This window comes from Zootoca vivipara, chromosome 13, assembly GCF_965207765.1.
Source record: "Zootoca vivipara chromosome 13, rZooViv2.hap1.1, whole genome shotgun sequence".
Classification (NCBI taxonomy): domain Eukaryota; kingdom Metazoa; phylum Chordata; class Lepidosauria; order Squamata; family Lacertidae; genus Zootoca; species Zootoca vivipara.
This window is the reverse complement of record NC_142596.1, coordinates 43,531,527-43,545,383: the sequence shown is the minus strand read 5'-3', so window position 1 is coordinate 43,545,383 and position 13,857 is coordinate 43,531,527. Positions and strand designations below refer to the sequence as shown.

General features: G+C 46.2%; 2 protein-coding genes across 7 annotated transcripts in view; one reads left to right on the top strand and one right to left on the bottom strand.

Annotated features, from left to right (window-relative positions):
* USP42 (ubiquitin specific peptidase 42) overlaps positions 1-3,652 on the bottom strand; it is a 37,860-nt gene extending 34,208 nt beyond the window's left edge. For 2 of the 4 annotated variants that reach the window (XM_035132225.3, XM_060282817.2), the window contains exon 1: positions 3,459-3,627. The gene's annotated coding sequence lies outside the window, so the exon portion shown is untranslated. Of the gene's footprint in view, positions 1-3,458 lie in introns of all 4 variants that reach the window. The other 2 variants (XR_015946787.1, XM_035132224.3) reach the window with 2 other exon arrangements.
* A 3,776-nt stretch (positions 3,653-7,428) lies between these two features.
* The window catches only part of EIF2AK1 (eukaryotic translation initiation factor 2 alpha kinase 1), a 29,098-nt gene continuing 22,669 nt past the window's right edge, over positions 7,429-13,857 (top strand). For all 3 annotated transcript variants that reach the window (XR_015946786.1, XM_088656671.1, XM_060282993.2), the window contains exons 1-3: positions 7,429-8,158; positions 10,994-11,152; positions 12,768-12,904. Coding sequence is in view for 2 of the 3 variants with exons in the window: in XM_088656671.1 (XP_088512797.1) it covers positions 8,023-8,158; positions 10,994-11,152; positions 12,768-12,904 (432 nt within the window). In the remaining variant the exon portion in view is untranslated. The remainder of the gene's footprint in view (positions 8,159-10,993; positions 11,153-12,767; positions 12,905-13,857) is intronic.

The window sequence follows — 13,857 nt, the reverse complement described above, 5'->3', positions numbered from 1 at the left end:
CATAGCAGGTAGATGGATAGATGGCTCAGCTATAAACTTCAGTAACATTTAGCAACAGGTAACTACCCAATTTTCAGTCTGTTTGAAGAAATGTTGTACACCACACTTACAAGGGCACACCTTACAATAAAATCAAATACCTTAATTGGAAACATCAGGTCTCTCATTAAAAACTTATAATTATTTTAGGAACACCAACCATTAAGAATGTAAAGTCCCAGCAATTACCCCCAGTAGTTCCATTTTGTTTTACTTTTTTTGGATTCAGAACCTCTCTGCACAAGCCCTGTCTCCCCCCACTGGCCGCCATTTCTGTTCTCAATTATTTATTCTACCCAGCTTCTTGTTTCCTTTCTCCCCACAATTGTCGACCTTGTGCCTAAATCTTTCAATTTAATTTCACTATGTTCTTTTACAACAAAGTTAACTGGTTCTTCTAACATATTCCATTCTGAAAGAAGCAATTTACTTGCAAAGAAGCAGCTCTGTGTGTTTTAAAGGTGCCTTCAAGATACATTTGTGTCTGCAATTTTATACTTACAAAGCACCATTTATGCCAGGAGAGTCTAAAGTAGTACTGTATGTTTCCAGCTACAGAGGCTATAAAATGGGCTTTGAGTAGGGGGTGTGGTAGCCAGTACACACAGAAGGTAGAATATCTGTAAAATGTCTATCTCCCCTATCCCTGGAAATTAATACTGAAGGTAGAAGCATTTGATACATTCCTCCCTGGGGAAGGTGGATTTTGCAAGGAACAGAAGAGGCATGTATTGATACTTTCCCTCCCAGCTCTACTACACGGGATTCTATTGTGCTGCCGCTATAATATCATTCATGCCAAATACAGAGCAACACGGCCGTGATGTCAACATGTCACACAGCCAGCGTGCATACAGAAAATGTCCATGCGGGAAACAAGATTCGCCGCCCTTGTTCAAACCAAGCAACAGCTGCTGCAACATGTCTAATCAGATGTGGCAAAGGGATGAACTGGACTGAAAAGGTGGACACGTAAGCTATGGATCTAAAAGATGCAAAAGGACCCGGGTCTCTGTTAATTCCCATCCCCACCACATCAAAGCCCGATTTCCAGACACAGGGGGAAGAATGAGAAGAAGGGAAAGTACAGGAATCACTCATTTGAGAAGTAGTGTCCATGGCAACCAAGCAAAGGAAGTAATACTATATAGAGAATGACAGGAGACTTTCAAACCCACCCACCCCTTCAGCAGCAAGGGGGAGGGGCATGAGCAGGGGCACCAGAAGGAAATGTCAAAGTGAAGACAATCTTACAAATCAGAGGGAAATAAGATATGGGCACCCACAGGAATGTTTCCAAGGGAGAGGAATAAACATATATACATAATTGAAAGGTGGAAGCAGGCAAGTTTCTCACAAAACAGATGATAATATCTCTGGTTCTACAAATATTTTATTATTTGGAAACATTTGCATCCTTGCTCTTCAACCAAAAAGGCCCTCAGAGTGATTTACATACAATTAAAACAAGACAGTCCCTACCTACCTCTCTCTTAAACAAAAAAACCCCACAACAACCCACATGACACACAAGGAGAAAAGAACAGGCAGGCAGAGGAAAATAAAATAAAAACTCAAGACATCAATTTCTAAACAGTTGTTTCTATAATGACCAGCTGGCTCAAGTCTGGGCCAGGAGGTGCCTTCTGTCCCCAGATGACAGCTGAGGGGAGAGGGAGGCCTGATGGAGCTGATCTGTCACAGAAGCTGATGAAGCTCTCAAACTGCTGGAAGGGCTGCCCTTCTTTTTTTCTGTATGAAAGCTGGCAATCTGGGGCTCATGGCCTGTTGTGTGGGGACTGCCCCCCGTTACCCCATGTGGACAGCCAAGGTGGGGGGAAAGACAATGTAGGGTACTCACAAACTGGGAAGGAAATGGGAGAAAAAGCAGTATATATGGGACCAAGAAAAGAGGGAATTCTGTAACTGCCTCCCCCCCCCCAAAAAAATGGGAGGTCAGAGGAAGCAAGGCCCTTGCTCCACACTAAAGCTCAAGCCCTTCCTAGAGGTGGAGTTAGACCAGGGGTCCCCAAACTAAGGCCCGGGGACCGGATGCGGCCCAATCGCCTTCTCAATCCGGCCCCAGGTTGGTCTGGGAATCAGCATGTTTTTACATGAGTAGAATGTGTCCTTTTATTTAAAATGCATCTCTGGGTTATTTGTGGGGCATAGGAATTCGTTCATATTTTTTTCCAAAATATAGTCCGCCCCCCCACCAGGTCTGAGGGACAGTGGACCGGCCCCCTGCTGAAAAAGTTTGCTGACCCCTGAGTTAGACAAATAGGATGCACACATGAAAACCATGCTGAAACAGAGAATGGAAGATTGGGGCAAACTATTCAAAAGCCCTCTGACAACCATACACACAGAGAGAAGCATGCACACACCAAGAATTGGATGTATACCCATACTCCTCTGGCAAAGCAAAATGACTATATATGTATATGCAATACACACACACACATGCACACACTAATACCCTAAAAGCCAAATGTGCATACATCTCTCTGTACACCAGTGGTGTGAAACGCACACTTTGCAAACCTCAACTATATATAAAATGTGCATAGGAATGTATATATGCATACACACACTTGCCAGTATACAGACACACACTGAAAGAAAACCGACTTTATGCAGACGTGTGTGTGCACCAGAAATACTTGTGCATGCACACAGGGATAAATATGCACGCATACGGGTAACAGTAGTACACAAACATAAAACACAGGTACATATACACACCTCTGTCCCTCCAAACCATCCAACTGGCATGCCTTCCCTTCAGTCCCCTCTCACTCCCCCCCCCCACCATTTTAGCAGCAAAGCGGGGTTGAAAGGGGGGGAGCATTTCACAAGCTCCCCCCATTTCTCCCCCAGCCACAGAAAACAAGCCCACGCACATATCACAGAGCCCATCCCCCGCATATCTCCAAGGCCCCAAACCTCGGGCCCCATAATGCCTCCACACCCAGCCCCCACTTGCGCTGTGTGAACGCGGGGCGGCGTTTGCAAGAAGAACGGGGTCGGGGGGGTCGGAGGTCACCCCGGGGCAGAGATGGCTGAGGAGGGGGGGTCGTGAGAGAGAGAGAGAGAAAGAGAGGGGAGGCAAATGGCAGTGGGCGGGGCGGGGCCAGGACACGCATGGGCCTAGTGGGGAGGCGGGAAGGGAAGCGCCGGGAGAAAAAGAGATGGGCGGAGGAGGCGGTGGCTGAGGAGACATGGAGGGGGCGCTCCCGCCTTAGCAGGGGGGCGGGAACGGGCCGCGCCAAGCAGCCCCGGCCTGGGGAGGGACGGAGGGGGCGGCCTAGCCCAGCGCGGTTCCCCGGCGCAGCCCACCCGGCCCCCTCGCTCGCTCTCTCCCGCTTTCCCCCCTCACGCTCTCGCCGTCCCCCCTCAGCCTTTCCCGCTTCAGTTACCTGGGACGGCGCTGCCGGCTCCCCTTTCGCCTCAGCCCGGCCGCTCCGCCTCCCTCCCCTCCTGCTCCTGCTTTGCCCGCGTCGGGGAACAATGACGTGCCCTGCTCCGCCCGGCCTCTTGCATCCGGGGCCCCGGCGAAGGCCGGCGCGGCTCTGGGTCACACAGGGACCAGCGCCGCCCCTGCGGCTTCGACGGGGGGCCGGCAGGGGGCGCTGCGTTCGCCGGCGTCTGTTTTAAAAAAAGAGATGGGGGCGGGGCAGGGGCTCGGCGGAACTGCGGGTTTAGGGGCGGTCGGCAAAGAGGCAGGAGGAGGCGGCGCCGCTGCGGTGAGGGGCGGTCTCGAAAGTGCGAGCCGCGAGTGGAACGCAGATTCGGAGTTCGGTTGCGGCTGCTGTTTAACGGGGTGTTTGGGTCGTTTGTTTTCGCGCAGATCGGCGGTTCTGCGCACGCCTTGCTCGGAGGCAAGCCCCGCTGAGCTCACTGGGGCTTCCTCCGTGTGCCTTGCAGTCTTAACGGTGCAGCCCTAACCATGGTCTCACCCGCACATTTAAAGCAACACGTGGCTTCCCTCCAAAGAATCCCTTGGAACTGTAGTTGACCTACCCCCCTCAGTTTGGAATTCCCAGGGCCCTTAAACTACATTTCTCAGGGTTCATTGGGGGAAGGTATGTCTATTAAAAGTGGCACGAGAGTGCTTTGGGTGGTGAGGATGCAACCTGAGTCTATTGGGGTAGTGGGGTTAGGATTGTAGCCCAGAAGGCTCTCTCTCATTTCTTCACCACCACCGCCACTGAAGCTGCTATTATGTGAAAGAAAATACAACAGCAGCTGTCGAGAATCTTTGGACCTCCAGATACTTCTGAACTACAACTACTGAACTACAGCTATAAAAAAAAACTTGGGACCATAAACCATTGATGGGAGTTGTAGTTCAGCAACATCTGGAGAGCCAAAGGTTCCCCACTCATGGTAATATAGGATTGCAGCCTTACTTCAAAATGTTGGTGACACCTGCTGCTCTGTCAATGCCTGTGATTATGCTCAAGGAGAGATTTGCACAGGTACGTTTTCTTAAGCATCTGGGAATTTTCTAAATACCCAATGGGGTTGTAAACACTAGTCTTCGTCAAGAAACATAGGAAGCTACCTTGTAACTGGTCCAGGCCATCTCAGCACTCCCAGGAGGGTGCGGGACAAGCAGGGCAAATCTTTTTAGCTGCAAATGTTTCCACATTTTTGTAGCAGAAATCTGTACAATTATTTCAGCAGGTCATGCAAAACTATAAGGTCATAAAGAAGGTGGAGGTGTACCATGTTTGATGACTAGCACAGATAAATGACACCCTGCTGAACCAGCTCTACAGATGGCTCAATATTCTACAACTACTCCACAAGTACCTCGTTTTCAGGCAGGAAAATGGTAAAGATTTTGAGCTGTAGAATGGTATCTTGTGGATACAGAGAAATTCACATTTTCAAATCGTAGCACTTCTAAAGTGTCTAAAAATAGCACCCAGCAGGCACACTCTTTGAAAGCAGAAAGGTTTTGACAGGGTACAAAAATCTCGAGGAAAACCATGGCGAGTGAAACATCAAGGTGAACAAGAGTATCCATATGAAATCTTTATAATGGATCATGAGAAGGCACAAGCCATTAGCTGTAATGTTCAATTACCAGGGCCTGAAAAAGATATGTTCTAATTAGTCACTTCTCAGTTTGCTATCAGATGATTTCTTGAACCAAATATCCCCTAGTGAAACTGATGGCCCTATTAGCTTGACACAGATGTCTATGCTGAGTAAATCACTGCTTGTCTTTAGATTTGCTAGTGGTGGTGGTGGGAAAACCACAGGCAAACAAAAATCAGTGGCCATCTTTTCTTTGTTGGTTAAAAGAATGCAAATCCAAAAATACATATTTAACAATGAGGACATTTGTTTATTTATCCATCTCATTTACAATCCACCCTTTACGATCTGTTCCCACCCAGGGTGGAGATGCATCACATAAAACCTCATAAAATATAAATACCATACAGTGGAACCTCAGTTTATGAACACCTTGGTTTACGAATTTTCGGTTTACGAACGCCGCGGACCCATCTGGAACGGATTAGTTCACTTTCCATTACTTTCAATGGGAAAGTTTGTTTCAGTTTATGAACGCTTCAGTTTATGAACAGACTTCCGGAACCAATTATACCCATGCTTCAGGTTAAATACGCTTCAGGTTGAGTACTCCGCGGACCCGTCTGGAACGGATTAATCCACTTTCCATTACTTTCAATGGGAAAGTTCGCTTCAGTTTATGAATGCTTCAGTTTAAGTACTCCGCGGACCGTCTGGAACAGATTAATCCACTTTCCATTACTTTCAATGGGAAAGTTCGCTTCAGTTTATGAACGCTTCAGTTTATGAACAGACTTCCGGAACCAATTGTGTTCATAAACCGAGGTACCACCGTATTATAAAATACCATAGTTAAACACACAACATCAATAACCAGTCTGGTGTAGTGCTTAGAAGTGCTCAGCCAGGTCTCCTAAAAGCCTGGGTAAAGTCTTCAGCTGCTGCCAAAAGGTCAACAATGTCAGGGCTCAGCTTACTTCAAAGTGGTCGTTCTAAAGATAGGGAAAGCCTGTCCATGTACCATTGTCCCCCAAGTTTTCCTCAAGTGGTGGGATCATCATCAGACATTAATTAAAGGGCAGGTCAGTATGGAAAGAGGCATCCCTTCAGATACTTGGGTACAAGGCTGGCCCGCCCATGAGGCAGGGTGAGGTGACTGCCTCAGGTGGCAAGTTCCACAGGGGCAGCAGATCCTGACTGAGATCTTAATTATCCCATTGTTTCTGATGTAGATCTTCACTCACCCCTTCTTCCCTGGGAGGGAGGGGGCACCATTTTGTGGTTCACCTCAGGTGCCAAAATGTCTTAGGCCAGCCCTGATCCCATAAGCACCTTGAATTGGGCTCAGAAGTGAATTGGCAACCAGCACGGCTTTTAACCCCAGCTGTATGTGAGTTTAATGTGCCTGTCAGCACTCTGGCTGCAGCATTCTGTTCTAGTTGCCGTTTTTTATACACATCAACTCCCATTCCTGTCTACCTTGTGCGTAGACAATACTAAAATAAACTCTTCCACGGGGCTCGCTTCCCTCCACAGCTATCCTTTGGTTCCCACCCAAGGGACCTTGATCCATTACTCCCTGGCCCCATATGCACAGTAAGAATAATGTGGGTGGTGCTGTGGTCTAAACCACTGAGCTTAGGGCTTGCTGATTGGAAGGTCAGTGGTTCAAATCCTCGCGACGGGATGAGCTCCCATTACTCAGTCCCAGCTCCTGCCAACCTAGCAGTTCGAAAACACATCAAAGTGCAAGTAGATAAATAGGTACCACTCTGGCGGGAAGGTAAACGGCGTTTCCGTGCGCTGCTCTGGTTTTGCCAGAAGCAGCTTACTCATGCTGGCCATGTGACCCGGAAAAACTGTCTGCAGACAAAACTGTCTCCCTCGGCCAGGAAAGTGAGATGAGTGCTGCAACCCTAGAGTTGTTCACAACTGGACCTAACTGTCAGGGGTCCTTTACCTTTATAATAACAATAACAATATTAACAATAACAACAACTAAAAAAAACTAAATCATCATCATCATCAAGGTCATAATAAGACCAACAACAACCATAAAGGCCATAATAGAGGTTATTATAATGATAGTAACAACCAGTGTGAAGTACTGTAGTGGTTAGAGCAGGCAACCCCAGACTTGGCCCTCCAGCTGTTTTGGGACTACAACTCCCATCATCCCTAGCTAGCAGGACCAGTGGTCATGAATGATGGGAATTGTAGTCCCAAAACATCTGGAGGGCCGCAGTTTGGTGGACCAAAGGTTAAGATCCCCACTCAGCCATGAAGTTCATTGGGTGACCTCGGGTGAGTCACTCTCACTCAGCCTCGCCTACCTCACAGGGTTGTTGTGTGAGTGTAAAACAGGGAGAACTCCGTGCACCACCTTGAGCTCCTCTGAGGGAAGATGGAATAGTAGTAACAAGCAATAGCAACGCCTGGGCAGCAATGCTAAATAACCCTATCTTGCGTTGACCCTTCCTCGCTGCAGCAGAAAAGCCCCGTGGGTCTTGGAGGAAAGTGCTGGGTGTTAGCCCCATTAAAACCGATGGCGGCTTCCTTCCGAGTAAACACGCCTGGCAGCATCGGGCTGTGCTCCCATCCGCACAGTGAGGATCTGTGGCTGCCATCCTAATACCCACCCACCCCCACCCTTAACTGGGCATTATTATGGGGACTGAGTGCGCGACTTGCACACTGAGGAGACCCGCCCGGGCTCGCCCTCTTTCGCTCGAGAGCGGCCGCGCTTTTTCCCCCTGTCCCCGGGCAGAGCAAGGGGGCGCCGGTGGGGCGGCCGAGCTTCCCTGTCAGGAGGCTCCGGCCTAGCGAGGGAAGCCGGGCTCCGTCCCCGCCTTCTTTCCCTCAGCGCGCTGCACGTACAGGCCCTCCAAGCTGCGGGTGGGAAGAAGGGCCTCCTCGGCTGGGAGCAAAGCAGCCATGTGGCGAGAGGACGGCGCCGGCTCCTCCGGGCAGCGGCCACGGCCGTGGCGGGTTGAGGAGGCTCCGCCGACGCCTCCCGCAGCCATTGCGTTTTCCCAGGACGGCGACGAAGGGACGGAGCTGCCCTTCGACGGTGCGTTACCGAAGGGGGGGGGGGGAAATCATGTTTTTGAGAGGGGAGGAAGCGCGGGGTGGGGGGAAGGCCTCCTCTCTTGCACGGTAGGGGGAAAACGTGTGCAGCAAGCTGAGCCCGGTCATGCTAGCCCTACTCAAGAGTAGACCCGTTGAAATGACGGGGCACGGCTTGCCTCGGGGGCCATGGACTTCGCTGGGGCTGCTGTCAGTTGGGTGCAGCGCTTAGGAGAGGTTATGTTCCCGGCTGAGGGCGGCAGGACCTCCTATAGCTCGCTATGGTGTCTCCTCAGAAGTAAGGACTAGTGGGACTTGCTCCCAAGTAAGTGCTGCAGATTGTGAAGCCATCATCATCGTTATTTTTTTTATTATGTATGGTGTCTCCTCAGAAGGACTAGTGGGACTTGCTCCCAGGTAAGTGCTGCAGATTGTGGAGCCATTATTATTATTATTATTATTAATTTATTTGTACCCCAGCCACTCTGGACAGCTTCCAACATAGGCCTCTATAAGAACATAATAAAACATTACATTGCGTGCTCCTGGATGTTTCTAATGTTCTTTAGGTCACCTTGGGAGATGAGGTGGGGACTTAACGACTAAATAAGTTGTGCCTGGCTGTGTGCTGGAGAGAACCAAAAAAGAGAGAGGCAGATCTTTGCCTCAAGGGACAGTATAAAATTTGACACAAGGGAGCCAACCTATGGGGAAGGAGGGAGAGACAGAGGCTAATAATTATACCCCATAAAGGGCAATTTGCCTTTCAAGACCCGTAATAATAAAATCTAATTGGTGGTGTGAATTCCTTTTTCGTCAAGTCCTGTTGGCAATAGAAGCTTAGACTGTGTATACACATTTCCCCGTTGGGGGGCATAATGGGAACCGTAGTCCCCCCCCACAGAGCTACAATTCCCAGCACTGCTAACAAACCATAGTTCCCGGGTTTCTTAGCAGGGCCGTGTGTTGTAAATTGTATGGTGTGTACATAACCTTGGGCTGCAATGCTACTCCAACTTAGCTGGGAGTAAGCGCCATCGAATTCCATAGGACTTCAGAGTTGACATGCTTAGGATCCTGCTGTTAATGGCCTGTCCAAGTGCATGTGTGCTTGGAAGTAACTCCACGCTGAAATTCACAGGACTTGCCATCAAGCAAGGGTGAAAGGGAAGGTTTATGTCACAATAAACTCAGACCACAAGTGGTAAAGCGTTTCCTGAGCCACGTCACTTTGGACAAGGGGTTTACCTATTTAAAAACTGTTCTGCTGGAATATTGTGCCAATATCCACCCATCCTACCTGAAGGAGTTCAGGATTAAAAACAACACATAAATTTGACGTAGGGATGAATTCTGTCAATATTTGTGTTTGCTTTGGGATAAGGCTTGGTAAATGAGGCTTTAGAATAATTAATTGATAGAATAGAATAGATTCTGCTGCTTTGCACTGCAGGAAAACAGTAGGTAAGGAAGAGGGATTATTTGTGCCCTCACAGGAGACTAGCTGTTGGAATTATTTTAACGGCATGGAAGACAATAATATACCAAAAGTTATGCAACTAAAACAAGCTAACAGGTACTGTACATGTTATAACACGTAGGGGACATCCAGATCATAGGGCTTTTGAATCATTTTAGTTTTGCTGCTCTCACTGTTTCTGGTTAAACAACATATTTTGACATAGTCTACTCTCCTGCCTGCCCTTGGGTTGAGTTCCTCCCCCCAGCCCCGAGAAATTTTAAGCTTAAAAACCAGGAATGGGGTAGCTGTGGCCTACCAGATTTTGTCGGACCACAATTTCTATAATCCCTGACCATTGGCCTTGCTGGCTTGGGCTGATGAGAATTGGGATCTCAATAGCATCTCACCAAAGCTGGATTATTTAACGGTTTTTGTGTTAGGAATGGAATAATGTGCATGACTGAACAGTTATGTAGCTACATCATTCTTCTTCACCTTGAGGGAGAGTTAGGGGGCAGTTTCATCATTCCTACTGATCTGTCTTGTGACTTTCTCTTTAGGGCCTCTGGGTACTCTATAATTGCATCAGCTGCCCTTTTTATTATACTGATGCAAACCATGTTCTTTATCATTCCAAACTTAAAACTTAACTTAAAAGCAGCCTCCTTATATGTTCAGCATCCTGGGGTGGGGTTGCATCAGGCCAGGGGAGGTGGGGAAAGGCCCACCCATTTGTCTCTATGGCAACAATCTCTTTGGGCATGTAAATGTTAGTGTTTAACAGACCAGCTAAGGTCATTGCCTTTCAAAGAAATTGGTCTGACTGGTTCAACAGCTTCTTCTAGATTCTAAACCTCACTTGATGCAGAATCTCAGGCCTGGAAGGGACATGTGGATATCATCCAGACTAATCTTCCACCAACTCATAAGAATAGTTTATTTTTAATGATATTATTTCATTAAATGTTACATCGCTTGATTGCTTTTTTTTAAAAAAAAAAAAACACCCTCAAAGACATTTGCATATCAGCCTGCCAGATGGAACTATCCCTATCCCATGTGCTGTTCAGGAAGTTTATCCAACTCCTCCAGAGCCAAATTCAGGGAGGGCAGCAGGGGGTGAAAACCCTGTTGCACAGTGGAAACCCTTGCGTAGGGATTCTGTAGATGGAGTTCGTTGGGTCAGTCCTGCCCTTTATCTGGGAAATATGTGGCCCTCTCAATAAAACTGTAAAACATTCCAGCGCTGATATTTCTTAGAATAGAAATATTACATAAATTGTCGTTTAATTCCACGGTATTTTCAACTGCTCATGAGAAAATATGCTGGTCAGCAAGCCTGCCTTTCAGCTTTAATTTTTGCCTTGTCTATTTCAGATTCTGATTGGCCTGCAGAGCTTCGAGGTGCAAATGGTCCTCAAAAATTAATGAACATTACAACTTCATTTGCAAACCAGCTCCTGCTCGTTTCTCTGCTAGAGCATCTTTGCCATGTGTATGCACAAAATCCAGCACGTTCAAGACGTTTGTTTCAATGTTAGTAAGAGCTTGACTTACTTTTGCATGGTAGAGTGGTGGTTCTCAGTTCCAGCAGCTGAAGAATTGCATTATTTTGTCTGAATTTATTATTTTTATAAATACATTAAGTAAGAATGTAAATAATAATAATTTGAGCACATTAAGGTTGCAGTCCTATAACCCATACCCTATACTTCAAGGGTCGTAAACCTCGTTGAACACATTGGGTCTTACTTACAAATAAACGTCAATAAGCTTTCAGCTCACCATACATCTCTACCGGTGGTGCACCTCAACTTATCTGAATTTCAACTTAATCTTTAACTATTCTGTTGTGTTGTTATTATCTTTGCTCTTATTTACTGGAAACTCAAGCATGGTAACTTCAGATATTCACAACACCAACCTGCTACAGTTGTGAAAATTAGCCATCTTTAAATAACTATATTTGATAACTGTATTTATGGAGCAATCCTAGTACACGAGATACTCTGACCTAATCAAGCACTACTCTGCGCTATTTGCCCGTGGCTTGCAAATCTTGATGCATGTGTGCTTCTCAATACCATATGGCAGACTCCATCAAGTAGGAAAGTAAACAATTTTAGCTGCCAGTTCAAAGTCTTAGATCACTTAACCAGTTCAAAGTTCTTCAGAGTTCTGATGTTACTCTTGAAATGGACATATTGTAAAAAATAATAATCAGCCATAGTAGTTCATTTAGTTCACATTGGGACAGCTCAGTTGGTAGAGCATGACTCTTAATCTCAGGGTTTGAGCCCCACGTTGGGCAAACGATTCCTGCACTGCAGGGGGTTAGACTAGATGACCCTTGTGGTCACTTCCAACTCTAAAAGTCTATGATTCTATGAAGGCTGAATTTTATGTGTAATTTTGAATGTAAAAACTAACCCAGAGCTTAATGCTAGAGGTATAACTGCAGGATGTTAACATGCACAAGTGGATACCTGACATGGTGTAAGGTATCAGTAAAACACTATAGCAATTTAAAAATCCCAATAAAATCCCAAAGAATAACTACAAAATGCACAGCATTTATTAAATACAGACATGCATATATTAAATACAGACAGGCACATATTTCCATGTACATTATCCAGAAATGTGAAAATTAATGAACAGTTCCACCTACCCACAAACCATCTGCTATTCAGACTGATTATTAAATCCCGTTTGATTTGGGTGGGGCAGGAGGGGTTTTTCTTTGAGATAATCAACCTCCTGGAAGCTCCACCCATGGTTACATTTGAACAACAAGAGTGTTCAGAGAGGAATGCTGAAACTCACCACAGTCCAAGCCTGGCATTAAAATACAAAAACAAAACCCCACAACTTTTGAGTTGGGGCAGTTTTTGGGGAGCTTTTATTTTAAAAGTGTATTCTAATACTTAATTATAAAATGCTGGTTCCATAATTTGGCTGAAACATTTTTTGTTGGGTGTCAAAATATTTCAGATTGCAAAGATCATTTCCTTGTAGGTAGCATCAGATGTTATGAACTGTCAGTGCAATTTAAACACAGCTAGGCTATGAGTAGTTTTTAATAGTTTGAATGTTGTGTAAAGTTCAAATGTTTGGTTTCCTTTCAAATATTTCCCCTCCTTTTGTACAGTACTGTGCAAGACATTTACTGGAATGCACTTGCTATCTGATTTTGCTGTCCGTGAAGAATTCAGTAGTTTGCGCTTGCAGCACAATCGAGCCATTACTGAATTGATGAAAGCAGCCAACAAACAAATACTCAATGAGGTAAGCTTACTTCAAACTTTATTCCATTTTTCTGCTTCTCAGTTCCCATGACTAGCATAAAAATACATGGGAAAGAGTATAGGACTTCAGTTCTTTGATTTCTTTTTGTGATGCTTATACAGACGAGAGAATTATACTGCAGTGCTCTCCTCTTTGCTCACACTCCTTTACATGGGCAAGGGCTACATTATCTTTTAATGCAGCGTTTCTCAACCGCTGTTCCGCGGCACACTAGTGTGCCGCGAGACGCTGGCTGGTGTGCCGCGACGTGCGGCGACGAGAAGGGCGATTTGCATTGTCACGTGCCTGGCGGCCGCCAATGATTAACACTGACCCGCCGGAAAGGAAGCCGGCCGGGTCATGATGCGGGGCGAGCGCAACTCTCAACAGCCACCACCACGGGGGGTGGTTTTAGACAAACTTAAAGAAGCTGGCTGGATGAGCTCAACCTGAAACTTGCTGAGCAAAGGATTGTGCTGGCAGAGAAATCAGCGGCTTGTGAAGCCTTATTACAGGAGATTGCAACCAACACAGCAATTGGCAAGTGTTTCTTACAGTCATAATTATATAGTCAATATAGGGCGGCACAGAGTTAAATTTTTTAACTTTTTTAATGGTGGTGTGCCTCGTGATTTTTTTCATGGAACAAGTGTGCCTTGGCCCAAAAAAGGTTGAGAAACACTGTTTTAATGTATGTACAGGACTTAGAAAATTATAGGTACTTTATAGTGTTTAATAATAATCTGGAGATTACATCATTAGGAGCATGGTGAGGTTGGTGTAGCAAGATCTATTGTTCATGTGCCAACAAATCTTTTTTTTTAAAGGTCGATAGTGTTTCATGGAAGTAGAAAAATACATTGCAGCTTGTTTGGTCATTGTGCTAGACCATGGATTGTGCTAACTATGGTTTAGAATCTAAACCAGGGTTTGAGCATTAAAAAACCCCATAC